This window comes from Vigna unguiculata, chromosome 3 (assembly GCF_004118075.2).
Source record: "Vigna unguiculata cultivar IT97K-499-35 chromosome 3, ASM411807v1, whole genome shotgun sequence".
Classification (NCBI taxonomy): Eukaryota; Viridiplantae; Streptophyta; class Magnoliopsida; order Fabales; family Fabaceae; genus Vigna; species Vigna unguiculata.
In genome coordinates this window covers 4,795,053-4,822,718 of record NC_040281.1, presented here as the reverse complement: position 1 = coordinate 4,822,718, position 27,666 = coordinate 4,795,053, and the positions used below count along the sequence as shown (strand labels likewise).

Here is a 27,666-nt window from a genome sequence, read left to right as displayed (position 1 = left end):
ATTATAAAAAAAATTATTTTAGTAATTCGTTAATAGATATATTTTAATCATATTTGTAATTTCTTTTGAAAATTAAATTTGAATATTGCTGGTAACGACACTTGACTGAATTTCAACGTCGTCGTGGTCCCTGACTTTTTAGGGGCGGCGGTGCGCCGTACTTTTTTTTTCTTATTTAAAAAAGAGGATACATCAAAATTTCATTGTTGGTACGTTACAAAGTGCGAAAGGAAAAAGTTTTTATAATTTTTGAACAAATGAATTTGATTTGTTGCCGAAAATCGAAAAGAGACACATTAGAAAAGGATTTTTTTTATAAGTATCTTTAATAATATAAGATTTTTCTTTTATATTTTAAAATACTAATTTTATTTTTTAAAATATAATTATTTATTAAATTTTTAAAAATTGACTGTTATTTTTATAAATTTTTTTATATAATTATTTATTTCTGTTTTTTTTTTTATTTATCAATAGTTATTCTTTCATCATCTTTTCTGATATATTTCACTTTATTTTTAATAAATATAATTTTATTTTATATATTCACTTAATAATATTACATTATCATCTACTAATATAATATCACATATATTTAAAAAAAATTAATGACAGTGACCGTGTACGCAGTAAGTTTTGGTTCTTAAGATAATAAGCAGCATTTTTTAATATTTGTAACAAACCATGATTTTTAATGTAGTATTTTGGAAGATGGACGGTTGTTGATGATGATGATTGATTGGAAAGAGAGGATAATGTTTTTGTGTTATGAGAGAGATCTTTGGTGAGGAATTGTGGACGGAAAGTGAAAGTGAGTGTGAATGAGAAAGAAGAGGAAAAACCCAACATGCTTTCTTCCTTTGACTCTTTAATTACTCTCACGCTTCTCTGTTCCACACCTTCCCACGTTTCTGCTGATTGGGTCCACATTTTTTGCCTCATTTTGGTGTTCTGTTTTCAGTGTGATACATATGCTTTTTAGGGTTGGTCTATGTTTGCATCCTATGATGGAACTTTAGCAGCTTAATTACCAAAAAATAGGTATTTGTTGGAACAATACAAGAAATTAAGTTATTCCAATGGAGTTATTTGATTTATGTATCCAACTGGAAGAATATTTAAAATAGTATATGGTGGCTGCAAGCAAAGTCAAGGGGATTGCTATGTTATGGCAATGATATAATTTTTCTTCAATGATTATTTAGTGGCATGTATATTGTAGAGGTTTATCACACTTGTGTTTTTTTTTTTGCTTGTCTTTTTAATATTATTAGTGGTCTTTTTTAATATTTAAAGTGCCAAACTTTTTTTTACTTAATTGCAATAATATTTGATGATGATGATGATGTTCAAGCCTCTTGTGCCATATCTCTTCGGAAAACAACTTGTTTACCTCAAGATGTATTGGTCAAGTGCATCTTTAATATTTATCTTGAAAACAACATTCAATAAGTATGTGATAAATTAAATAAGATTTGGTCAATTTCAAAAACAATGTCATAAATAAGTACATGTTCACATAACTTTTTGCAATTATCCATTTTTCTTCAAGTGACATATAATCACCATTACCAATTCTAACTTTGATCATGTGGATTGGTCTCAAATCTCTAAAGAGATTTTTTTTGTCAAAAGGTCATGTAATTTGTATAACAACTATAACTATAGATGAACTCATTTTCACTTCATTCATTGTTTAAGAAACAGATTAACATCACAGCAAAATCAACCTGCAGATATTATCAATTGGCAAGACATAACTTATCTTGTTAGGAGTTTCATTTAATTGATATCATTTTTTAATATAAACACTGCTCTCTTCTCAAGATATATATTGGTTGGTTTTCATGCCTTCGGATCCCTGAAAACCAAAAACCAGAAGAAACTGCAGAAAAGAAAGATTATAGGAACTAATACAAGCACAGGGCATTTCCAAGGTTACAAAAGCAACACAGTTGTGGTATACATACTGCAACCTGAATCTTCCCCTCTGTTCATGTTCCAACATGTTGCCTGTGCTAAAACTAAAACCCCTTCATTTCTTTCCTCTCTTTTCCATTGTATAAACGCACTTATACATTTTTCTTTAGAGTACATTAAAGTACAAATATGTATATGTATGTATATATTATATTCAATGGCAGAAGAAGCTACCACATTTCAAAATTGACTCTCCAGCTTATCTTGCTCTGGAAAGTTGTATGGCTTCTTGATCAAGCGTAGATTCATCATTCCAAACAAATTGGTGAGTCATGAGTGAGAATTCTTGATTCCTAGCCTCTTCAAGTTGCTGCCAATCAGCCCATCTATCTGCCAACCCCACTCCCTGCAGCATTTTCACCACCTCTGACATGCTTGGACGATCCTCAGGGTAACCTTGTGTGCAAAGCAATGCAACCTGAAGAATCGTCTCAACTTCCTTTGGATCATACCTCTCCAAATTTCTATCCACCATGTCCTCCAACCTTTTTTCTCTCACCATCTTTTTCACCTGCACATTCAAACTTCATCACTATAATCTATTCATCACAAAAGTTCCAAGGGCCAAGTATAAAGTAAATGGAGAGAGGCGAATTACATAATCAATCAGAAGAACATCCTCGTCCTCTTCAAGCCGAGAGAGGTCTATTGCACGCTCACCGGTCACTAGTTCAAGAAGTGTTATGCCATATCCAAACACATCAGTCTTCTCTGAAGATTTTCCTGTGGACAAATATTCTGGGGCAATGTGACCCATTGTGCCACGCACTTGAGTGGTCACATGAGTCATCCTTGCATCAACCAGCTTGGCTAGCCCGAAGTCACCAAGAACAGCTTCAAATTCATCATCTAGAAGGATATTTGCAGCCTTTAGATCACGATGTATTATCTTCGGATTGCATTGCTCGTGTAGGTACTCCAAACCATGAGCTGTTCCAAAAGCTATGCGTTTTCTTGTTGGCCAGTCCAAGCCTTTCTCACCAGGTTTTAATTCTAAGGCAGCATAGAGAAACAGTGTTAAACAAAAAGCACAAAACTTGGAAAGGGATGGATCAGAATAGTAAAATTCTCAAATATTTTTAACAGCCACCTTTGGAAGTCCTACATCAACTATAGACAAAGTTAAAGTGGCTACAAACTTTATCTTACAAGTCAATTTTGTTGAATTAGACTTAAAGTTCATTTCTTAACATGTAGGAAACTTCAGGAAACTTAAGTTTGAAGCTTGATCAAATGTTAAAGTCAGTAATGTAGTTTTACCTCTCAGTCGATAAGCTACGCTAAGATTTTCCATGAAAGGGTATACAAGGATTCTTTCAGTTGAGGTTGTGCAGAAGCCAATGAGTCTTAAGAGGTTTCTGTGAACTGCAACACTTATAAGTTGAACTTCTCTCTCGAATGCAGCCTCTCCACCAGGGTTGTGATAATCAACGAGGCGTTTCACAGCTACTTTGGTGTTATCACAGAGTACTCCTTTGTACACTTTTCCAAAACCACCCTGACCAATTATATTGCCTTCACTGAAATTTTTGGTGGCAAGTTGTAGTTCACGCCATGAAAATCTTCTCAATTGTCCAAGGGAGATTTTGCTCTCGTCTTCACCTGGAGAATAAATTTGTCAGATGTTACTATCACTTTTCTAAGGTGTATGGAATATGCATCAACCCTTTTTGTTCACAGAAAACAGAACTGAAATGAAATTAAAGAAAATTTTAAATTTTATGAGAAATTTCTTTTTTTAAAACTTTGTTATCTATATATTTAAATATAGCTTGAAACTCTTAAAATCATCCATAATACTTGGAGGGTGCAAATGAATTAGTATACTCTTCGATGCTCATTGTATTTATATACATATATCTACGGATGTAACTCTTCCAAAACTGCTGAAAAACACTCTTGTAAAATCAATGTTCAATTTAAATTAGCAAATAAGTAATCAGAGTCTTTAATATGAAAGGTACAGTGATACTTTGACAACTCCATATGTGAAAACCTCATTTAACTTGTCAATCATCCATTTTTATTATTATACTGCTATAATAGAGTTGTTAAATGGTTGTTTTTGATGTTAAAGTATTATTTTTCATGTATGAAAATTAACAAATACTATACCAGATCATAAATATATTAAAATATTAGCCGATGGGTTTTAGTTAACAAGTAAAATTACGTACTTTAGCCTGTTTGCTTATTTTCAGGAGCCAAATCTAAAACTAATGTTTTCTATATTCTCGTTATAAAAGAATGATTAGGATAAAGACAAGAAATAATATCTGAAAAAACTTTGAGTGTGAATTAGTCTCATGACAAGCATTTCCTTATGTGCTACTAGGACATTTGTTAAGCTAAGTAAGGAAAGAAAAATGACCTGAAACATCAACAAAGACTTCCCTTTGGTTCCTACGCATTTGATGGTGTCGATATGTAAGGATAGCCCCAAGACACAGAAGTGCAAAGGCACCACAACTTGCATAACGTACAATTTTTGCCAATTTTGATTTGTGGCTTGAATCTGCGGGAAGATGCCAATATTAGGTAGCCACTACCAAACCTTTTTTGTTTTTATTTCATTTATTGCTCATATTCTGCAACTTGCATTACATTTAATTTCATAGGTAACAAAGCATAATTCCATACTGTTTGTGTGTAAGCAATCAAACCTGGATTTTCAGATTTAGAAGTGCAACTCTGCTGGAAACCAGGACCACACTGAAGGTGCGTGTCTGAAAAGCTGAAAGCAATGATTGAAACAAAAATTAATGAGAGCGTAAAGAAATGCTTTTCATTGAAAGAAAATACTCAAATGAGTACATAGTTATAATGAAATTTACTTAAACATTGGAACTGAAAAGAGTTGCATTGGGATCCTTCCAGTAAGAGCATTAGATGAAAGATCCCTGTCAAATGAAAACACTAGTCAGTTATAGTAAGAAAGAACATAGGGAATGGACAGATATTTTAAGAATGAGTATGGCAGCAACTAAACATAAAAACCAAAATAGTCTCTGGATACAATATTTTTTTATAGTTTCGCTGACCCTTTAGGATTTGTAGTTGATTGAGGAAGTTGTTCATTCTCAAAACACTGAATCACATGAGACCATCATTTTCAATTTCGAACTGCTTATCCCACCAAGAAGATCTTATTTTCAAATCTCTTTTTACACACAGAGCTATAAAAGGATATGAAAGGCCAGAGAAATGGAAAGTGATGGCTTACAGATACTTTAGATTGGATAGTTCATCCCATTTATCTGGTATAGAACCACTAAAATTATTGCCAGCAAGATTTAGATATTGTAGGTCTTTCAAGTAGGAAATGTAATCGGGTAAGGGTCCTGAAAGATTGTTGTTCTGCAATTCCCTGCATTACAAGACAGATTACTATAATGTAAGGAAAAAAAAAACACGTCACTGGTCAATCTGTTTCACTAAACCAAAGACTGGGATATATTTTACATCGATTTCTTATCATGGTGACAACTTACACGCTAACCAAATATTTCAACTTGGTAATTGAGGGAGATAGTGTTCCAACAAATCCAACCGAAGCCATGGCCCTGTAGATTGAGTAACACTCACAAGTTAAATTTCTGCAAATGTTTGAGAGGTTCCTATATGCAGTAAAGATGTTTGAATAAAGGATGATGAGACTTGACTAAGAATATAATAGCAATAAACAACATTTATTGAATGTTTAATTCGCGTTAGATCCATGATCCACATTCAAATTGAAGGAACTTCGAATAACTTGTATTTTTTACATCCAGAAACATGGATCCGAGGTTCCAAATGTCTAACCAAACATGCAAATTAATACTTTCTAGGATGATGAACTTACAGTGATATGACATGTCCGTTTTTACAAGTGACATGAGACCAACTGAAGCACGGGCTAACCATATGGCCGTCCCAGTCCGTTATTTGCTTATTGGAATCATTGAGGAAATGTAAAAGATCTAACAGAGCTTCACCTGGATATTAGCCAAAATAGTTAGCTCTGAACAATTCAATAAGGATATCAGTAAATAATAAAAATTGTGAAGTAGGGGTTGAAATCATTCGCGAAATACATTTACAGGAACCTAAAACTTTAAATTTTCAAGTATAAGAACTAAATCGTAAAATAAAGACAAAGAAACAAGTGAACAATTTAGGCTTTTAAATTGGATCCTCTGTCAATATAAAATCTCTAACTGGTTTTCTGCACTTAAAATAAAGAAAGAGTCATATTTTTACAATAACTGAGGTTCTTCATTTGTACTGAAGACTTCAAACAGTTTTTCCAAACATGTATGATCATACGGTTCATTGATACGGTAACGCAGGGAATAAAAATTAAATTCAAACAAGAAATGCTTCAGGTGAGAAAAGAATAACAGTAAATTTTACCACACCTTCTATATCAGGATCTTTGATAGCTGAACTGACTTTCAAGATAGTAAGGAATATGAGCCACCTCGTCAATATTTTGAGAGGAACCCTGCTAAGATTTCGGCGAAACATATAAACTTCTTTGATCTCCGAGGAAAACTCACCTGGTCGAGTCCCTTTTCAGAAGTTTCCACAGGAAAAAATTCACCAACAAAAACAATTAAACAACATTCTAACATAAATAACTATAAAACTACGCAAAAAAAATAAAAATAAAATAGTATGCCCAGAATCATATGTTTACTCCAAAATTAACACTTTAGCCGGCAGGATATAAAGTTTACAACAGCAACCACTTGCTTTCAAAATGAATGCCAGACATAAAACCAGCACAGAACATAAAAGCCTAAGAAACCAACGTAGAACAACACAAAAGATTAAGAAAGCAACGTAGAAGAACGTAATTAAAAGCTTAAGAAATCAACATAAAAGCTTAAGAAACCAACAAAGAACAGCATAAAAGGTTAAGAAAGCAACATAGAACAACATAGCAGCTTAAGAAAGCAACACAGAACAACATAGCAGCATAAAAAACCAACATAGATAGAACTGCATAACAGCTTGAAAAACGGGGTGAGTTCCCAAGCATAGGTTTTACACAGGGAGACGGTTGAAAGAACTCTAAATACTGAGTTTATCAGAGTCAAAAAAAAAAAGATGAAATATAAGTAGAGAACAAAATAAGCATGCACCTAGATTATTAGTCTGATGAGTTTTCAGAGTCAATGATTGGAACACTCATATTTTCACATCAAATCTATTTTCAGAAACAAATCTTTGTCTAATATCTATGTAAAAAAGAAGGTAGGTATCAAAGTAGTATTTGTATGAATGAATGGTAAAGGGACAAAATGAAGAGAAAAAGAAGCATACTAGTTTAGCTTGCTAGCTAGCTGCACACACCATGAACATTGAAAGGAGGGGCAGTTGAAGAAGGAAACTTTATTGTTGTCTGTCACTACTATGATGAGTGTCACAATCATGTGGGTTGAGTGCAGGGGACCCACGTGGCAACCAGCACTGGGACTCAAAAGGGAAACAACGAGAACTCCTTTTTTTTCACCAAAACAATGAAAATAGTAGTAACAATAATAATAAAAAAAATGCAGGAGGAGGGAAAATAGGAGGGAATATGAGAGGTATTTGGTTAGTGTGAATGAATGAGTGAGTGAGTGGTGGGAAGAGAATGAGAATCCCACTAAACAAGGATTTCACTTTGTTGATAATAATCACCTTCTTCTTCACCCCTTTTATATCTATCTGTCTTTTAACACAATTTGACCAGAAAAAAATGCTCCAACTCCAACGCATATATCTCATTCCCATCTTTATTTATGCCCAATGAACCTTCCACTAAAATGATTTTATCATATATTATTCTCCTGTTCCATGACAGTGCCTCTTCGTTTTTTTTAAAGCTAAAGAACCACTTTACATTTTTAAAAGGTCCCATTAGCATTAATAATTAACCAAAATTCGTGGACCCTGGTGGAGCAAGAGCAAGACTCATCATAAAGTTCCAAGTAGGATAAGGAATTGCGGATAATTGTGGCTTCACCTGTGCACCACGATACATTATCTGATATAACTCCTATGTCTGCATAATTTCCACCATTTTTCACACACTATACTCAGTTACATGCTCAACATAATGCATAAATCGTAAAACTAAACTAAATTAGAAAAGTGGTTAGACTAAAGAATTAAACTAAATGTCAAAAGTTCAATTTTTTACATTTTGGTTGAGTTTAGTAAGAACTTTTTGTGGCATTTACCTAAGACTGTAGTGAAGTGGAACTGTGACACGTGTGATGTGGAAAGTGTTGGTGACGTGGCAGTCAACTTTTGTACGCAGAATAATAGATGGTGTTAGTGTTGTTGGAAGTGGAAGAAATGAAGGTTGTGAGGGAAGGTGTTGGATTTTTGGAGGACAATGAACAACGAAAGGAAAGAAACTGAGGAGAAAGATACATTATCTATAGTTGTACTTGTTTTCATTCAAAAATCCAAATGCTCACGTGTTCACTTTCTTTTTTAGGAAATCATATACTTATAATTTCAAGTATAACCAAATGCAACAAACAAAAGGCACTGCATCTTCCTTTTCTTTTACTATTTCATTCTTCTGCTTCAAAGTTGAAGTAAAAACTTTAGTTCAAGAGAAGTCTTAAATTGGAAATAATTTATACTTGTCATATTTTGAAAAGTATTTTAAATAAAATATTAATTTATATAACTTTATAGATATAATAACTAAATTTACATATGTTTTTAGTGTTCGTTGATCACATCACACTATTCAGCACCCTCTATCCTGATATGGTCCCAGAATGAATTCTATTCCCGCGTCAGAGTTTCTTAATGTTTTGTTACCTTTTGCATCAATGCATATCAATATCCAAAGAAACAAAATTAAGTGGTTTAAAAATTCTGTGAAATGGATAGATATTTTATTTTTATTTTTTATTAATCTCATGATATTAGATGATTAAGATGATGGCACGTGTATGATGATTAAAGAAGTATTTTTATAATAAAAGATATATGAGATAAATCTACTTTATAGAGATCGTTAAATGTGTTTTGTCTCTTCCAACACAGTTTTCTCCATACACTCAATTAAAACAATAAAAAAAAAAAGTCGAACTTTTGTTAAGAAATTCAACTATTTATCAACTGTGTTAGATCTTATTGGTAACAAATCATAAGGGTGAATGAACATGATAATGAAATAAATGAATAAGTCCAAAATTAGACGTGATATTCATTTTTTTTTATTATAAGATATCACTAATAATACTGCTACGTAAGATTTAGGTATTGTTTATTAAATTGAGAAGAAAATTGTAACATTAAAATCAATAACTCTTAAATTAATTTAGGTTTCATGTGTAACTTTTTATTAAAGAATAGCATGAAATTGTTGGAATTTGCTTTCTCGGTAACTATGCAAACCATGTATGAGAATCTTCATATACCATTCTCTCTTTTTTTCAATTTTTTTACAAAAAGAATAAAGCTTAGTTCATACAATTCTATTAAGAATTCTTTTTCTTTATTTTTATTATATTTTGGGGCAGAAGTGAATTGACTAAAATGTATATTTAGAAATAAATTAAAAAAAGAGGCTAATTTGAGAAAATGGCACCAAAAATATTGTCCCATATGTAGAAGCCATAATCATGCCACAAATAAGCACTCTTTAGGATACTTTTTTTTTTTGGAACAGGCATCAATATTATAAAATGAGTTTGGTTCCCTCTTACCACATATCTAGATTAGGTGTATGTTAATGTTTTAAATTTAATATAAAAAATTAAATTCTTAGCAATAATATATAAATGGAACTTTGCGGTTAAATTATTGGTCCTAAAATGTCCACAACTTATCATAATTATTTAACTTGTATTGAGAAGGAAAAAAAACTATATCATTAGATTTCTTGGAAACAAATCTATATCATTAACGACAATAGGTACGAGAAAAGCAAAAATGAATCTTCTGTGCTACGATTTAGAAATTATTTAGTTTAATTTGTGTATCCCATGCAAAAGCACTAAAAAGGTAAAAATGGAGTCAGCAATGGGAGAGATTGAGATGAACTCGAATTCGAATTTGATTTTGATGTGAGTGCAATTAAGAAAGTAGAGTTATTGGGTAAAGATTCGGTGTGGTCGAAATGAGTAAATATCATCATCCACTTGAAAACAACACTATTCACATCACATATTTAATTAATCGTCGAGTGTGGAATCACACCCACTCCTCCTCAAACCCCAAAGCAACGGAACAACAGAGACTATAATTATTTTTACATGTAAAGTTTTATGACTTGCACCATTGATATAATAATTGTGATTAAAGAATAATAACCTTGTTGTTGATGTTAATTTGGTGATTTAAACGACTTGAGTGGCACCACTAGAGACGATGATGCCATGGTGTGTGGTATCATCTTTGTAGATGCTAAGTTTCTCACCATCACCCCACAGTGCATAAGCCTCTTCTCCATGAACGGCATCATCTCCGATGAGAAGCTCTTCCTCTGTCATTCTGAGCGGAACTATGAAATTGATGAACACACAAATGATTGAAGTGGCCACGAGGTTCCAGCCAATGATGAAGAGAGCTCCCACGATTTGCTTCAGAATCTGAACTCCTCCGGGGCCGCCGTAGATTCCTCCTTTGGAATTGGTGACCGGAAGAAAGAGTGTGCTTAGGTTTGGCTCCGCAAATAGGCCGGTGAGTATTCCTCCGAGAAGACCCGCCACGGCATGGGTGTGGAACACTGCAAGTGTGTCATCAACCATTTGAAATATTTTCAACTTTTTTCCCAACACCATCATGCTGAACCATGGCACACTCCCCGAAAGCACTCCCATCACTATCGCAGCCCATCCTTGAACCAGACCTGTTCATCAACATCTTCAAAGTTTAAACTTTGATTGACCAAGCCAAATTATCTTAATATTTTATATGAACTTAATTTGATATGATCAACGGCATGTTGAAGTGTTTCATTACAATAACAATTTTTACAATAACATCTAATTGAATTATTAACTAAAAGCAGCAGTTCAAGACTGGATGGATCCATACGTATCATTAGAGAAAACCATGTTATTGGAAAAATGTTTAGACATAATTAATATTAGGTTTGATCATGACTTCAAACAAATCATTCAAAAATGTCATGCTTGACTAATTTCTGTTTTAAAGAGCTTGTTCTCCTTTTTCGTATCACTTTCGTAATTTCCATGCTTACTTTTCATTTAATCTTTAATTAGATTGTATGTACATGTAATTTTGAAATGAAAATAGTAAAATAAAAATTCTTATAAATATTTTATTAAATTAGTAAATTTATTTGTAAAAGTATATTTTAATCAGTCTAGCACTGGTAAAAGTATATTTTAATGTTCTACAATGTAGCATTTAATCAGCCCTTCTTAGTAAATCTTCCACAATATAAATATAATTAATATAGTTGCAGTTGGTTTCGCTAATGTGCAATGTTTCATGCTTCATTTTTTTATTAATGCGTGAAAAGCAACAAAATGTGAAGGAGGGAATGGCAATAAATTATTTTCTATAATTCAATTCTTAAATTAATTGTCTGTATAAATTTTTCCTTAAAGACTTGTGAAATAACTCTAAGATTGAGTTTCTCTGCTAGACTACTTGTTTAATAAGCATATTCTTGGGATCCCAAACTCAAGACCGAAGAATCTCAGCTGGTTTTGTTGGTACTAAAAAAGATTAAATATATATTAAGGATTCTTTGTATACAAGGATCATGCAGCTATTGAAATTCATATCTGGATCTTCTAAATTAAGCAATCATAAATAAACAGGTTAAGTAAATACCTTGTCTAGATTTAATTATAAATAAAAAATAATTAATTCCAATTCAAAAGTCAAATAATCATATTTAAGTTTATTAATTAAGCTAATTTATACTGTTTTTATTAAGAATTACTTACCAGCTCCGGGAGTGATGCAAACAAGGCCAGTTATCATGCCCTGAACGGCTCCAATAACTGAGGGCTTTTTGAAGAAAATAACGTCCAACCACGTCCATACGAGGAGGCTGGTGGCGGCGCAGATGTTGGTGTTCAGCACCGCCATCGATGAGTCCGTGTTCGCCGCGTACGGATCTCCTCCGTTGAAACCCGCCCATCCCAGCCACAGCAGCCCCGCACCGGCCAACATCAGTAGCACATTGTTCGGCGGGAACCTCTCTCTGTCCCTCTTCGATCTCGGCCCCACCTGTGTTCCATTTTCATTTTATTAACTATTACATCATTTCACCATCACCAACCTCTTCTTCACACTATCTTTCCATCGTTTCCATTCAAACAAGTTAATCATTTCATTTATTTAAATTCTGCGGTTACGTCACCAAGGAAGAGTTCAAGCGTCTGAGCTTAGCCAACCAAGTAAAATATTAATCATGGAACTCAGACGTAGGTATAAAGAACAAGGTAAACCACAAAGTTAATAATTTGATGCATTAGCCATGCATGCATGTAGTGTAAGAAGTGAACTACGAACTAAGAACTAACCCAATATGCTGCAGTGAAGCCAGCAATCCCAGAAGAGAGATGAATGACGTAACCGCCGGAGTAATCCATGACGCCCCAATGGAACAGGAAGCCTCCGCCCCACAAGCTGAAAGCGCCGATGGTGTAAGAGAAGGTGAGCCAGAGCGGCACGAACATCATCCAGGCCTTGAAGTTCATCCGAGCCAGAACGGAGCCGGCCAAGATGACAAGAGCAATGGCGGCGAACACGCACTGGAACCAGACCATGGTAGCCATCGGGTAAAAGGGTTCGATCTCCGCGGTCTCCAACGCGCCGTTACTGAAGTGGTGCGGCGTGGCGGGGAGGCCCGCCTGCTTTATGAGAAACCTCTGGCCCAGCGCCGGCCCGGCCTTGCCCCAGAAGGGCAGCAGCTTCTCCCCGAAGGACATCTTGTAGGCCCAGGTGACCCAGCAGATGACGACCGCCGCAAAAGCGTAGAGCGCCATGAAGGCGGAGTTGACGGCCCATTTCTTTTTGACGATGCTTCCGTAGAGAATGACGAGGCCCGGCATGCTTTGGATCCCCACCAACGTCGCCGACACCATTTGCCATGCGTTATCTCCTTTGTTCAACCAATCCGGCACTGCCAGGCTTGTCCATGCTTCGTATGCCACCGCCGACGAACTCACCGGAGGACTGCTCATCGCCACCGCCTGAATTCTCAACGCAAACTTTTCATTTCTGATTTATCTCTGCCCAAACTTATACATATATATAGATGATGTATTATGTAAGAAAAATAAAATTCTGGTCCCTGGAATCTTGAGGAATATCCCGAGAAGAATATGATAACAGATTCCTCCTTGGGTTGGGAGAAAAAGTTAACAATCGGAGGGATACGTTGCTCGCAACTCTGCAGGTTGTCGTATTAGCCACCTTGGCATGAAGAAGATGTTTGTTTGCTTGAAAGTAAAAGATGAGTGCAAAAAAATACTCTATTAGGTTGAGAATAAAAATACGATAAAAAGGATATTTTATTGTTAACATTATTTGTATTATTATTCAAATGATAAAAATAATCTTATAACCCATTATGACAGCTATATAATCATATTTTAATCAAATATATTTATTGGACAAAAACAAGTTACAAGATGTTTGCATTTGCTTACCCTTTTTCGCTTGTCTCTTGTGAAATGGTTCATTTCATTGTATTTATAAATTACTTTCTTTTTTTTAATTTAGTGTCATTATTAATAAAGTGTTAGAACTAAGTTTCTCACTATTTTAAGAGGTGGCTTACTAAAAGAAAAAATTGTATTTATGAATGGAAATTTCTTGACATACAAAATTTGTAGATAAAACGGATTTTGAATATTACAGTTTTAAAATTGATGACCTTAACTGAATGTTTGTATTTATGGGGGATAAATATAAACAAATAATATAATTGAAAAATTATTTAATTTTTTTATAATTGTAAGCATTTAAGATGTTGTGCTGAAACTATCTAATAAAAAAAACACTTATAAGAATCTTTTCAGACAAAAATTCTGAAGAGATAAATATAAAATCGAAAACATAGAATTAACTTCTTCATAATTTAAAATTAATACAGATATAACTTTTTATTTTTGTAAAAATTAAATAAGATGTGATAGGTTTACAACAATTCAAGCAGAGCTTCCTCAACCAGCACTTTTAACCACACATACACAATAATATAGAAGTAAGAATTCAGAATCTATCTACTAAAAGTTTTCACATGCAAGGTTTTCTAGACAAATTTTCTCAGTCTTCCTTATTTCTTTTTCTTTTTTATTTACTTCCTAGAATATCTTCAATTCCGTAGATAAGACTATAATGCATTGAAATGCATGGCATGGTGAAATAAATTTATCGAATTTTTTAGTTAATTTTTTACATACACTAATCATGTTCAATTCCAAATCAAAGTCCACGGGCTTCCTTCTTAAATCAGGAATGATTAAGAAAAAAATAATAGGTACTATTATTGACCACAATTGTTTATTTTCTATTATGCTTTTTATACCGTACATTAATAGAGTTATTTTAAAAATCAATGCTAATTAATATTAACACTGTAATAGTTTTACATTAAAAAAAACAATTGTTATAAATATGTCATATATCATAGTTGTTGTAAAATTATTTTACAATATCAATGCATATATATATATATAGCTTTTTTGCTGCAATTTTATATAGTAATTAAAGCTTATAAGAAACAAATTATGTAATGAAATTTGAAAATACTGAATATTTAGGTGGCAGTATTATATATTGTATAATCTTTTAACATTATCTTTTGGATCTTCCTTGGAAGATGAAATGGAATCCCATTAAGTGTGTTAGAGGTTATTCCAGCCTTTCAAACATGAATATTCCTAATTAACACCTAAACAAACCCTAAGACAAAAAATAATTAAAAATAAACTCATAACTAGACATGCTGGTTAGGAATGTGATGGTAGTTTAGCGTTTAATTAGCAACATCTCAGCAGCAATTAACGCTGCCAGCTAGTCTGGTTCAACGTTTATGCCATTATTTTTTCTTTATTTGTCAAAATCATGAATCACCCATGTTAATCCCTTCTTTGGAGGAGTTATTGTAAAAAATATTTATAAATATAAAAATTTTTAGGTCATAATTTGTTCTTATAACTTTAGAGACCACTCTATCCAAATTTTTTATTATTAGGCCTTTCTTTTTTTATATTTACGTTTTTGTCCTTAGTTGTTGATAATAAATATTTTATCTATGGATACTTCGGCACTCAAATCAATAGAATTTGATAAATGTGTAACACAAAATTTATTTAATTTTATTAATAATTTCACATCAATAATGCTTTTAAAATTATATAAAATCAATTTATATTATAATTATGTGAAAAAATCTATCCTACAATCTTTTATTTGTTGATTCTAATGCCTCCATTGTCTTATTTATTATTTACTTTAAAAAAATACTATCTCAATTACTCTTCTTCAGAAATCGAAAAAAATTGAAAATCTAAAACCATATACAAAATATTGTGGCTGCTGGGATTCGAGCCCAGGTCTCCACGGCCACAACGTGGAATTCTTACCACTAAACTACAGCCACATGATATGATTATTTCTTTTTTTTGTATTATTAATTATTTAACACAGGGTACACTTTTCTCGGAAATTGGATCTCGCTGTTCAGCATCTTCTTTTAAAAGATTTCAAAAAAATTTCTCAGAGAAAAAATGTAAAGTACACGAACATGCTTTATTTATATATAGATGTATTTATCCAGGTGTTAAACTAATTGTTATATTATATCGGATAATTTTAAAATCAAAGATGGATGTAGAGATTAAGTTAAACGTCATTCAACGTGTACTAATAAGTCCCTTGTATATTAAGCATGTGTTTATAAATTTGGATAAAATTGAAAAATACAGAAAAACATATATAATAAAATATCACCATTACTAAATAAGTAGAGAAAAGAAACAATTTTTTTTTCTTTTAAGTTGCGTAAAATTAAACGATATTGGTATTGTTAACTTTTAAAGAATAAAACTTATGTTTAAGAAATTTACATGATCTAATAAACTGTTTAGTAGGGGTGAGAAAAAGAAGGAGACCGACCGAAACCGATTCATCCGAATAAAATGCGGGTCGGTTTTATACTATTTTGTCTGCAAGTTCTTATACAGTTATTTCGTAACTTAGAGGAACTTTAAAAATACAAATATAAATTGAAACATATATGAGAAAATTAATCATTATTAAATAATGGTAAAATTGAGTGTATTATGAAAGGGAAAATATGATAATAAATGAGTTAATTATCAATAATGGGAATTTAAGTTTACCGAATAAAGATTTAAAAATTTAAAAAGTTAAATCGAAAGACATACTTCTCTATTATTAAGAATGTAAATCTTAATATATAATTAGAATTTATTTGTCGTATAACTGTTTTAAGTCCTAAACAATATAATTATCAGTATAAACATTTTTAATAGTTTCATTTAAGTATTAATCATACAATGAAATTAGTAACTTCTGTAATAATTATTTTAAAATTTACTTAAAAATATTCTTCGTTTTCTTTTTTTCAAAATCAAACTCATACTTAAAGACCGTCACTTCAAATTGAGTAGTTTAACTTAATGAGTCAAAAAATTAGAAACATATAATTATTTGAGTGATTTCAACATAATTAATACCTTTAAATGATAGATATCATAATGACAGAACAATGTATTCAGTGTTTAAATTGTGTTTTTTCATTATCAATAAAGCAAATTATATGAAATTAGCAAAAAATACAAAAATATTGTTTGATGGATGGATTACATGCAATTACATAGCTCAGTTCTAATGACAGCTGTCATCGCACACTTCCAGTTCGAATTTGAATTCTCTCAGGTTTAGGTGTTATTCTTCTGCTATGCTTCGGAATATAATGATATTTTAATATTTTAAAATATATTAACTTTTTTAATATATTAATATCAATGTATTTTAAAGATCCGGAAAGAACTACCATCTAAAGAATCAGCAGAGAACCTGTATTTGCAGGCATCACACAATTTAAGATTATTTCTTCTGAAACATAACATTTACTTTAAAAATTTAAAGTGAGAAATTATATATATATATATATATATATATATGTATATATTGCATATATACTACAAATAATGTCCAAACAATAACTAAATAGTTGAAAGTTGAAACTACACTGATCAATATACATTGATTAGCTTCCTCAGCCTACTAATCACCAGAACAGTGAAATATTCTTCATTGAAAAAATGATAGAAGTAAAAAAGAGAGGCTGGTGTGGAAGGAACAAAATCATTGGAAAAATACAAAAAAGGAAGCAAACTAGACTATAACTCACTCCTTGGAAACATGGTACAACAAGCACCATCTCTTCTCTGCCTGCACAACGTAAGAGAAACAAATATTATTGATGTTTAGGCACAATGCTAGCACATTCATGTTTATTGATCTAGAAAATATAGATGCTGAATGGAAGGATTGCACAGGATAAATCTACCTATAGCAGAGTTTAGGCACATGTCACTTGAAATGGTCTTGCCGTATGACTGTAATCAAACTAAAGGGTGGCGGCGCATCCTCCTCCTTCTGTTTCCAAGGATCACCGTTGCCTTGGATGTACCATGACATTTTCGGAGACAATGGTGTATATAAATCTGTATATGGAGAAAAATCAGAATATGTATGTACTGTTGGAAAAACTGCATCAGTTACCTTATCTCAAGATAATTTCCAATGTTTTTATTCTTCACTATGTTACACAATATATTACCTGTAAGGATTGGAGAATCTGGCTCTTTTGTACTGTGCAAAAGAGTCGTTCCAGATAAAATAGTGATTAAACCACATAGCTCTGACACAATACTGCTTATACTTTGACCAGAATAGTCCTAAAATATGAAAAGAAGAGGCAAGATTGTAAAAAATACTTGAACCATTAAATGTCTCCTTCCTCTCACAAAATTACTGTTTCAGAAAAGTACCAACCTTAAACATAATTGCACTGGCCAATATTGTAAAAGCTGTGAACAATGCATAATAGATGGGAGAAACAACTGCTGTGTTAAAGTTATCCAATGCCTGCAACCATGAAAGAGTTGGTACATTAAAAAGACAGGATTGAAGGATAAATAACATGGAAATGATGGCAGAAAAAAGGAACAGAATAACTCCAGTAAATCAAAATGTGAATGGTGGTCTTCAGCTCAAGCATCATGGATGTTATTTGGACAAGGGATTTACACCTCAAACTTCTAAATTACTAAACATCCTTTAAACAACTATCAAAAATCAATGGATGATTATAGTCAGTGAATCAAAGAAAAGAAAGTGGACATTAAGCCAGGAAAAGTAAGACAAGCCTACAACCTATAATAATTTTTCATACTAATATAATCAGATGGTAGACATGATACGAAGGAACATGAGCAAGATTTTTCTTCTAAAGGAAGATAATTTCATATGATTTCGGACTTCAAAATTTTAGTAACATACTCAACAACAGAAAAATTAAAAAAATAAATAAGCAGTGTGGGCATATGCAAAGTCTTAACCACAGTACTCAAATTACTCAAAGCTAATCTCAAGTTCTTAACCTTAGTTACTGAAAAACAGTTCCGCTCCCAATTGAAAATTACCTGTACCATGGTTATTTGGTCATTTCATTAATGTGTTCTTTTTTCTGAAAAAAGGACTTCACAGAGTCACTCACTCACACTCTATGCATCCTATTTAGTTGTTTGGACCTTCTACTTTCATTCTTCTAAAACAAAGGCTTATATATTTGGCTATACCATTGCTTATCTTATGTGCTGAGCTTTGACAGAAGGCATGCGATCGTGATTTTGTTTTATAAGATTCATGGTTAAGCTGTTTGTGTCATTTCCTAGTTCAATATCAACATATATCATTCATATGATATATTAGGAGTTATTCTTTTCATTGTGTCCCCAAATTTTATGATTCAATGAGTTATTTATTATTTATGATAAAATATTAACTAGGCAATTCATGATTTGAATCACTATGACCTGCACTACAGCTAGCATTTAAGCAAAAACTGATTAGAAACCAAACTATTTATTTGCACCTCCAAATACGCAAGTTACAATACTGACTGCGAGGCTGGGAAAAAGGGGAAGAACAATATGAAACTAGACAGAAAATTTTGATGGGATTCTACATTTAGTAATTATATTACCACAATAAAAATTACAAGTCTAGACATCAACGAAAATGCACCTGTCACTTTCAATCAGTCAATTAGTAGAAAAAAATTGAATATAAAATATAAGGTAAGATTGCAAATAGATGATAACTAAAGCTCACTTTGAAACAGCCATGATACTTGTCTTAGAATTCATCAAAATCTTGGTTAGATTAGAGGATTAGAACATACAAATATGTAGACAAATGCATTATGGCAAAGAAAAATATTAAAACTAATATTTTTATAATCAAGATTTTATAAAAAGTCTGCATCCATAATGAAGACAATTAAGAGGATATTAAACAAGAAAATTCACATAGTTTTCAGCAATCACAGTCTCACCGTGGCTAGAATTAAAAAATGATAAATCCCTACCGTTATTATCCTGTACTATGTCAAAGAAACACAAACAGACTAAATTACTTTTAACTTATATTGTTCTTCAATAGGGTATATGATATACGTATAAAGCATGGAGAATAAAGCAACAGAATCCACCAAAGTATTTGAAATAAGCACGCATATTTTAAACAATTAATTAATGTCATAAGTTCATAACATAAAAAATTATGATCGCACAAAAAACAAATAGCACTGACCATATTAAGAAAATTCAGTTGGACAATGACGCAGGTGACAAGAACCATCACAAAAATCCATGTCTGAAAGTAGATAGCCTGGTTTGAACCTTCTATTGTAAGTTTTATCGCAATGCCAATTGCTTTTACACTCATGACCTGATAAATAAGATTTTTGTCACAAAGATCAAACAAATGTTGGTCTAAGTATACAAATCAGGCAACAATTAGAACATGCAGAAATATCCAAAATGATAAGTATCACATAAGTAGTAACAACTGAAGAACTTAACCAAGTAAGTCACTTACAGTCAAGGAGCCAATTATCGAGCATATTCCAATATAAACAAAAATATTAGTCTGGCCGTAGCGGGGAGCACAATACAAAACCAAGAACAATGTCACTGCAATTACAGAGGCCGTATACGAGAGGAATGCTGATGCCAAAATAGAAAGCAATAATCAGGAACAACTCATTAACCATTGAACAAAACTTAGATACATTATTCTCCAGTCACAATTATAATTTCTCCTTGGTAATCTCACAGTCTGTATAATAGTTTAAGAGGTTTAAACATAGGTTACAAATGTAAAACTTCAACTCTGATTGGAGACCACCACAAAAAATACTTAAAGTACTGAACCTAAGTCTTATTCTTAGGCGTTTCATAATGGAAAACCAATGAAAGATTGACAGAATACCAGGTTGAATGGCGAATTCCCATATTTCCAGCACAGAAGTAAGAGACTTCTCCTCAGGCGCATGGAGCACCACAACAGTGGACCCCACAATGCATAGAAGACACCCCAACACGTCCATTTTCTGCAACTTCTCCTTCAAGAGAAAATGAGCTAAGACGGCACTGCCCATATCCATATAAACTCTTAGCTCTGTAATAATAATAAAGTTAAACTATTCATAGGTTCCTCTAATTGTCTCCATTTTAAGTTTTAGTTCTTATACCATAAAATCGTTAGTTTTAGTCTATAGACATGCATGATTTTCTCAGTTTTGGTCTCTCTTCCCAAGACCAGAGAAAATTTTCTGGCACTGATGAATAAGAAAGGGATTAAAACTAACATTTTTCTTGTATATGAACTAAAACTAATAGTTTTCTCGCACAAGGACTAAAACTTAGAATGGAGATATACAGGCACCGAAGTGAATAGCTGAACCCAATAACATTATAATGATAATAACAATAACAACAAATATTACCTTACAATTATACTCAAAGCACCGAGTGGAGTAACAAGCACAGCAGGCGCATAAATGTAAGCTACAAAATTAGCTATCTCTCCAACAATCACTGCAAACAATTTTGAATTAATCAGTAAAAAAAAATCTGGAAATCATTCCGACCCACCAGAGAAAACGTTGCGTACTGGTAATCATTCCGACCCACCAGAGGGGTTGAAGCAAGTAACCATAGCCACCAACGCCTGCAAATTACAACGCAATACACGACCACGTACGAGACATTATTTCCCAGAAGAAGAAAAAAACGATTTTTTCATATGAAAAAAGGGAATTGGGAGGGTGAAAGCAGAGACTTGCACGTGGGCCATTGGCACTGGCGAGTTGGAGACCCTTTTTCTTGATGATGAAGCTGGAGCCAATGAAAGCGCTGGAAACCACGGCCAACACAAACCCCGTTAAATTGCTCGAGCTCATCGACGATGATGTTGTTGTTTTCGCGTTACATTAGGCGACGAAAACGAGGTGCTTGTGTTATCCTGAAAAGACAACAACCCTAGAAGACAATTGTTGTTGTTCTGGTCCTAGATTCGGTTTGGGACTCAGAAGAACGCTGCAACTAACCCAAACGCTTGAGATTCTCTTTTCCTTACAAAATTGTTTCCTTTTTCAATTAAAATTGTGGCGCTCTTGTCTGTCAGGTGGATGGAAGCAATGAACGGCCTTGGTCTTATCTGTGGACGGGTCGTTGTTATTATGTTAGCGTCTCCATGTGTTTCCACTCTTTAGTACTTCAAAAATCAAATAGTTTGTTGAGAAATTCAATGTCTTCAAAATTCTTCCTTTTCAAACATCTATTTTGCATATCATTTCTCAAACCAACACAATATCAACAACTTTCTCATCTTCCTCTCAATCAACCAACTTCCTCAAATTCAAATTTTCTAAATACTTCAGAACATCAATTTTAGTAAAAAAAGTGTCTTGCTTCCGAAATTAATGATTGATAAAATTATTAGAGTACTCCATTAAATAACTCAATTTGAAAAAACCTACAAAATGACTCTGGTTAAATTAGAAAAATTGTATTCTAAATTCAACCACTGTAAATTATGTTAAATAAACACAAATTATTCATTGAAAGATCTACAAATCATGAAGCTTTTTTTTTAAATGAAATAATATACGTTATTTCAAAACAAAATAAAATACTCTATTGTCCCAATTTAACCCTTCCAAGCTCAGTCCACAATAAACAAAAGCTAAGTTGTTATATTTAAAAAGAATGTTATACATAAATTAAATTATTTTTAAGTCGCGCTAATTATAAAAATATAATTAATTTCATTTTCTGAATCAGTCATCATATTTATATAAACTCGTGAATATAAATAATAAAATGATATACAATAAAAAAAAATAACAAACACACAAATCTTATATACTATCTAGATTTAGTTTCAACTAAATTCTCAATTGTAACTCGTCATTAACAATCTTTCTCTTACATTAATTCTTATGTTTTTCAATAAGTTACTTCACTATCCTATAAAAACTAAAAAAGTCACAACTTACTCTCAAAAGTATCTAATTCCCAAACCAATAGATATACATTAATTAATATAATAGAGTTAAATATCATATGTGAAACCTATATTCACTTCATGTGAACCACATCAAGAAAGAAAACTTCAAGATTTGATGGAAAATATTTTTTTCTCTAAAACAAAATCTAATTATATCAAATCATCTTAATTTATGTTACGAGGTAACTTTTGATTAGATAAAGGATAATAAATGAAGTCAAAATTATGAAGAAAGAGCAAAGAGGATGTGATGAGAGAAAAAAATGAAAAAATAAATAAATAAATAGTAGAGTTTATAAAATGAAAACTAAAGAATTCAAATTCTAAATTAAAACATAACTTACAATTTTTATTTTTATTATTTTTTTAAATCATCTTTTACTAGATATCAAAGTTGAATTTTACAAAAATAAACAACCCATTTTCAGTACTCTCTATTTGTTATATCAAAATTGAATTTTACAAAAGCTATACCATTTCCAATAAGCTCTAACTCATTTTTAAGATAATAATTATGTTGTAAAATATTAAAAATAATACATGATCAAACAAGATTTTCTTCTCATATTTATCTATTGAAAAAAAATATTCATATATTAACTGCAATCATAATAATTTTGATAGTATAATCATATTCTAATACTAAATATTAGTCGATTACATCTTAATATTCTCTTATATTAAATATTAACAAAGTATTTAGTATACCAAGTAATATATTACTTTTTTATTATTATTATTATTATATTTATTTCAAGTAAGGTGTTATATTATTAAGATTATCTTATTATCATATAGGTCTAAGGTTTGAGAGAGACCCTATAAATACACATAGTATCCTACACGGAATACTCACTGGGAAAATAATCACTCAAACTCGTTTTCTCTAAAAAAATTCTTACTCTCTTATTGATTAGAGGGTCAAAGAGTTTTTTGCCGCTTACTGTAGGACCAATAACAGAACATGCAATTGAAGAGTGAAAGAATAATAAATATTTAAACGATTTTAGACATCAACTTCTAAATGAGATATGGGTACGATAATAACATAATAAAAGATAAAAATAACACTATTTATTAAAAATTAAAATATATATACATATATAATTATCTTAATATCAGATTATTTTATTAAAAAACCATATCACTTTTTGTCAATATATTTTAATTTTAAATTACATATTTTAGCATAGCTTTTTATTTTAATCTATTTTTTATTTGTGTTTTTTAAATTGACAAAAATACTCGTGACACTATTAAAGTAACGTCGAGTAAAACGAGAAAAATGTCCAAAAGTCATAAGCCGTTTGAAATACAGATTATATTTTCTTTAGTTAAATTTGTTACTAATATTTTTACACCCCTACCCTACCTATGATATTGATAAAACAGATAAAAAAAATAACACGGTATTAATGTATAAAGTTATAGATGTATTAATATGTCTTTATTTAACTCAACGATAGCATTAGTTCTTGTTAGTGTATGGCCGGATAGTACCCGGCCCAATAATAAGAAACTGGCCGGGATCATCTCAGCCCAGACAATAAGCTCTAACTCATTTTTAAGATAATAATTATGTTGTAAAATATTAAAAATAATACATGATCACAAAAGATTTTCTTCTCATATTTATCTATTGAAAAAAATATTCATATATTAATTGCAATCATAATAATTTTGATAGTATGATCATGTTCTAATACTAAATATTAGTCGATTACATCTTAATATTCTCTTATATTAAATATTAACAAAGTATTTAGTATACCAAGTAATATATTACTTTATTATTATTATTATTATTATTATTATTATTATTATATTTATTTATTTCAAGTAAGTTGTTATATTATTAAGATTATCTTATTATCATATAGGTCTAAGGTTTGAGAGAGACCCTATAAATACACATAGTATCTTACATGGAATACTCACTGGAAAAATAATCACTCAAACTCGTTTTCTCTAAAAAAAATTTTACTCTCTTATTGATTAGAGGGTCGAAGAGTTTTTTGCCGCTTACTGTAGGACCAATAACAGAACATCCAATTGAAGAGTGAAAGAATAATAAATATTTAAACGATTTTAGACATCAACTTCTAAATGAGATATGGGTACGATAATAAAATAATAAAAGATAAAAATAACATTATTTATTAAAAATTAAAATATATATACATATATAATTATCTTAATATCAAATTATTTTATTAAAAACCATATCACTTTTTGTCAATATATTTTAATTTTAAATTACATATTTTAGCATAGCTTTTTATTTTAATCTATTTTTTATTTGTGTTTTTTAAATTGACAAAAATACCCGTGACACTATTAAAGTAACGGTGAGTAAAACGAGAAAAATGTCCAAAAGTCATAAACCGTTTGAAATACAGATTATATTTTCTTTAGTTAAATTTGTTACTAATATTTTTACACCCCTACCCTACATATGATATTGATAAAACAGATAAAAAAAAATAACACGGTATTAATGTATAAAGTTATAGATGTATTAATATGTCTTTATTTAACTAACGATAGCATTAGTTCTATTTGAGATAAAACAAATTGAATTGATTTACTTGTTTAATTATACTAGTACAGTGTAATAATTAAATATAAAACTTTTATTTAAATTTGAATAAAATAATAATATTTTTGTGTATACATTTTTAACGGCATAAAACAAATTAAAATAATAGAAAGACAGTTTGGTAATTAAGAATAAAAACTCAGGTAAACTTTTATTTTACTTGACTTTAAAATATATTAGTAGAAGAAATGAAAGTGAACATAAAAGAAAATATTTGTATTAAAAAATAGAAAAAAAAATCATTTCATACCATTTGAGAATCATTTGATACCGATTTAGAAGTAAAATAGTCATAAAATAAATAATTTTTTGTAATTATAAAAGAAAATGAAAGTGAAGGTGTAAAATAGTATCAAATGCATATAAAAAGAATTGAATATCAAAATATCTTAAAAAATAATTTATTTCTAGCACGTTGAAAAAGCACAGCTGTATTTCACGTCGAGAGTTGTTAGTAGTTAGTAATATAATAAATTCAAAGTTTTGATTTGACTTTTATTTTTAATTTCATGATAATATCACAAGAAAAAATAAGCTTTTAATTTGATAAGTGCAAAATTTTTTATTTTTTTTCAAATGAGTTATACACATTTCCGATAACTGACTTAGCCTACTTGATTGATGAATTATGATTTGACTTCAACATGTATATGAAAATAGCTATGCAACTATATGGATCATTAAATAGCCACTGAAAGTTATTTTTTTTTAGTTTATGTTATGCATGGTTTTCAAAACGGAAAAGAATTTGAAAGCACAGGAAATAAAAGAAAACAAATAGAAACTTAGATGATTTTTTAAGTTGTTCGGTATAAATAAGTGGAGTTAAAAGAAGAAAAAAAAATATTACTACAAAATTACATAAATATCTAAAATTAATAAAAAAAATTAAGATGTAATAAAGGAAATAAGAAATGAAAATTTAACTAAATAAGGTGGAAAACATCCATGACAATTTTTTTTTTGTCTACACCTAAAATAAATTTTTTTTTTTCAAAATAGAAAGATTTTTTGTGCATAAAATAACACACATAAAGTCAAATTATATTCATCAAATCATTGACTCGCATTTGCATGTATGGATCTTTCATTTGTGGGTATTTATTATTCATAAAATTACTTAAATATTTTTCCATTAAAGTAAATAATTTTTTTAACAATTAAAATTAATATTTTTTTTCTTATTGCTATTGCAAAAAATACAAAGCACAGGATGTTAGATCACACTTTTTCTCCTCTATTTGGACAAACTTGAATGCAATGGTAGAGATCCGGTTTGTAACGAGATTAATCATTGCTTACAGAAGTTACACGATTATATACGTATATATGTATATTACTTTGGTAATCATTGCTTCCAGAAAAATTATGTATAATAATATTAGAAGATGAATTTATATATTTTACAAATTTACTTTATGTAATTGACAAAGTATATAAAATAGGAAACATTATTGGTAATTTAGTTAACATAAGTTATGTGATGTTTAATTCTTAATTAAATGGTTTAAAAATAAAAAATTTAAATATGTTTTTACTTTTAAATTTTAAGACAAAAATTATATTTGTTTATTTTCTAAATTTTAATACAGTTTGATTCTCAATTTTTTTTAAATATATATATATATATATATATATATATATATATTCTTTTAATCTAATGACCTGTTAATTTTTTGTATGTACTGAACAATAGAATAAACAGATATTTAACGCAAAAGATATTTAACTGTAACTAACAATGGATGTGTACTTAAGAATCCTATAAACTAAAAATATATATAATTTTGTCTTATACTCAAAGTTAATAAATAAGTGATAGATTGGTAATTAATATTTAACTAATGTTTACAGAATAAAAAACATATCAATGGCTTTAATTGCGGGCTATTTTCATGAGAAAGCAAGTTAATGTAGGTTGTGAGATTGAACAAGATTATTTTATATGCTCGGTTCTCTCTTTCTTTGGTCATCTTAGATACAAAATGTCAAAGTGTAAGAGTGTAGCTTTTGTTTTCTTATTCCACATATGTATAATTTTCATCATTTATTTATATTAATGGTTTGTTGAAAATTTTGTTCCTATATTTTAACTCTTGTACCTCGTATTAACGTGAAGCAAAAGTAAATACATAGCGTGTCATTCACAACTATCTTTTGGATTAAAAATAAGTTTCTACACAAACTTTGATCTCCCCTTAGTAATAGTATTGCTTCTAATAAATTGCACGTGTAGTTTTAATAAATTTATTTTTGCTAAATATATTAATATATATATATATATATATATATATATATATATATATATATATATATATATCTTAAATAGAAATTCACATTTTTTGTCTGATATGAAATTATGTTTCATCTTCATCTTCATTAGATATATCCATACTCACTTTCACATTGTCTTAATTATTAATGAAGTATATTTTTTACACGAATAATAATAACAATTAAAATATGACGTTAAATAACAAATACAA

At 30.5% G+C, this 27,666-nt stretch overlaps 3 protein-coding genes and 1 non-coding gene across 7 annotated transcripts; all 4 read right to left on the bottom strand.

Moving 5' to 3' along the window:
* Positions 1 to 1,790: 1,790 nt before the first annotated feature.
* Positions 1,791 to 7,539, bottom strand: LOC114178049 (probable LRR receptor-like serine/threonine-protein kinase At5g63710). Of its 3 annotated transcripts, none has more exons than XM_028063729.1 (11): positions 7,291 to 7,539; positions 6,381 to 6,533; positions 5,825 to 5,957; positions 5,472 to 5,543; positions 5,204 to 5,347; positions 4,815 to 4,880; positions 4,644 to 4,714; positions 4,352 to 4,495; positions 3,241 to 3,582; positions 2,579 to 2,973; positions 1,791 to 2,491 (listed from the first exon to the last, which is right to left on the bottom strand). In XM_028063729.1, the coding sequence occupies exons 2-11, from the start codon at positions 6,487 to 6,489 to the stop codon at positions 2,180 to 2,182; spliced, it is 1,788 nt and encodes a 595-aa protein (XP_027919530.1). In that variant the 5' UTR covers positions 6,490 to 6,533; positions 7,291 to 7,539; the 3' UTR covers positions 1,791 to 2,179. The 3 variants fall into 3 exon arrangements, with proteins under 3 accessions (XP_027919530.1, XP_027919531.1, XP_027919529.1); XM_028063730.1 differs by lacking the exon at positions 7,291 to 7,539 and adding an exon at positions 7,110 to 7,281; XM_028063728.1 differs by lacking the exon at positions 7,291 to 7,539 and adding an exon at positions 6,957 to 7,070.
* Positions 7,540 to 10,075: 2,536 nt separating this feature from the next.
* On the bottom strand, positions 10,076 to 13,384 carry LOC114176386 (ammonium transporter 3 member 1-like). Its single transcript, XM_028061425.1, has 3 exons — positions 12,483 to 13,384; positions 11,901 to 12,186; positions 10,076 to 10,828 (listed from the first exon to the last, which is right to left on the bottom strand). Exons 1-3 carry the CDS (start codon positions 13,143 to 13,145, stop codon positions 10,317 to 10,319), a joined length of 1,461 nt encoding a protein of 486 aa, XP_027917226.1. The 5' UTR covers positions 13,146 to 13,384; the 3' UTR covers positions 10,076 to 10,316.
* Positions 13,385 to 15,499: 2,115 nt separating this feature from the next.
* TRNAH-GUG lies at positions 15,500 to 15,571 on the bottom strand. Its single transcript has one exon. It is a non-coding gene; the product is annotated as a tRNA-His (tRNA).
* Positions 15,572 to 17,148: 1,577 nt separating this feature from the next.
* Positions 17,149 to 21,893, bottom strand: LOC114175995 (probable magnesium transporter NIPA6). Of its 2 annotated transcripts, none has more exons than XM_028060871.1 (10): positions 21,352 to 21,893; positions 21,204 to 21,240; positions 21,017 to 21,107; positions 20,500 to 20,660; positions 20,107 to 20,234; positions 19,819 to 19,956; positions 17,998 to 18,090; positions 17,783 to 17,900; positions 17,510 to 17,666; positions 17,149 to 17,391 (listed from the first exon to the last, which is right to left on the bottom strand). In XM_028060871.1, exons 1-9 carry the CDS (start codon positions 21,364 to 21,366, stop codon positions 17,533 to 17,535), a joined length of 915 nt encoding a protein of 304 aa, XP_027916672.1. In that variant the 5' UTR covers positions 21,367 to 21,893; the 3' UTR covers positions 17,149 to 17,391; positions 17,510 to 17,532. The 2 variants fall into 2 exon arrangements, with proteins under 2 accessions (XP_027916672.1, XP_027916671.1); XM_028060870.1 differs by having other exon boundaries at positions 21,184 to 21,240; positions 21,352 to 21,892.
* Positions 21,894 to 27,666: the final 5,773 nt, after the last annotated feature.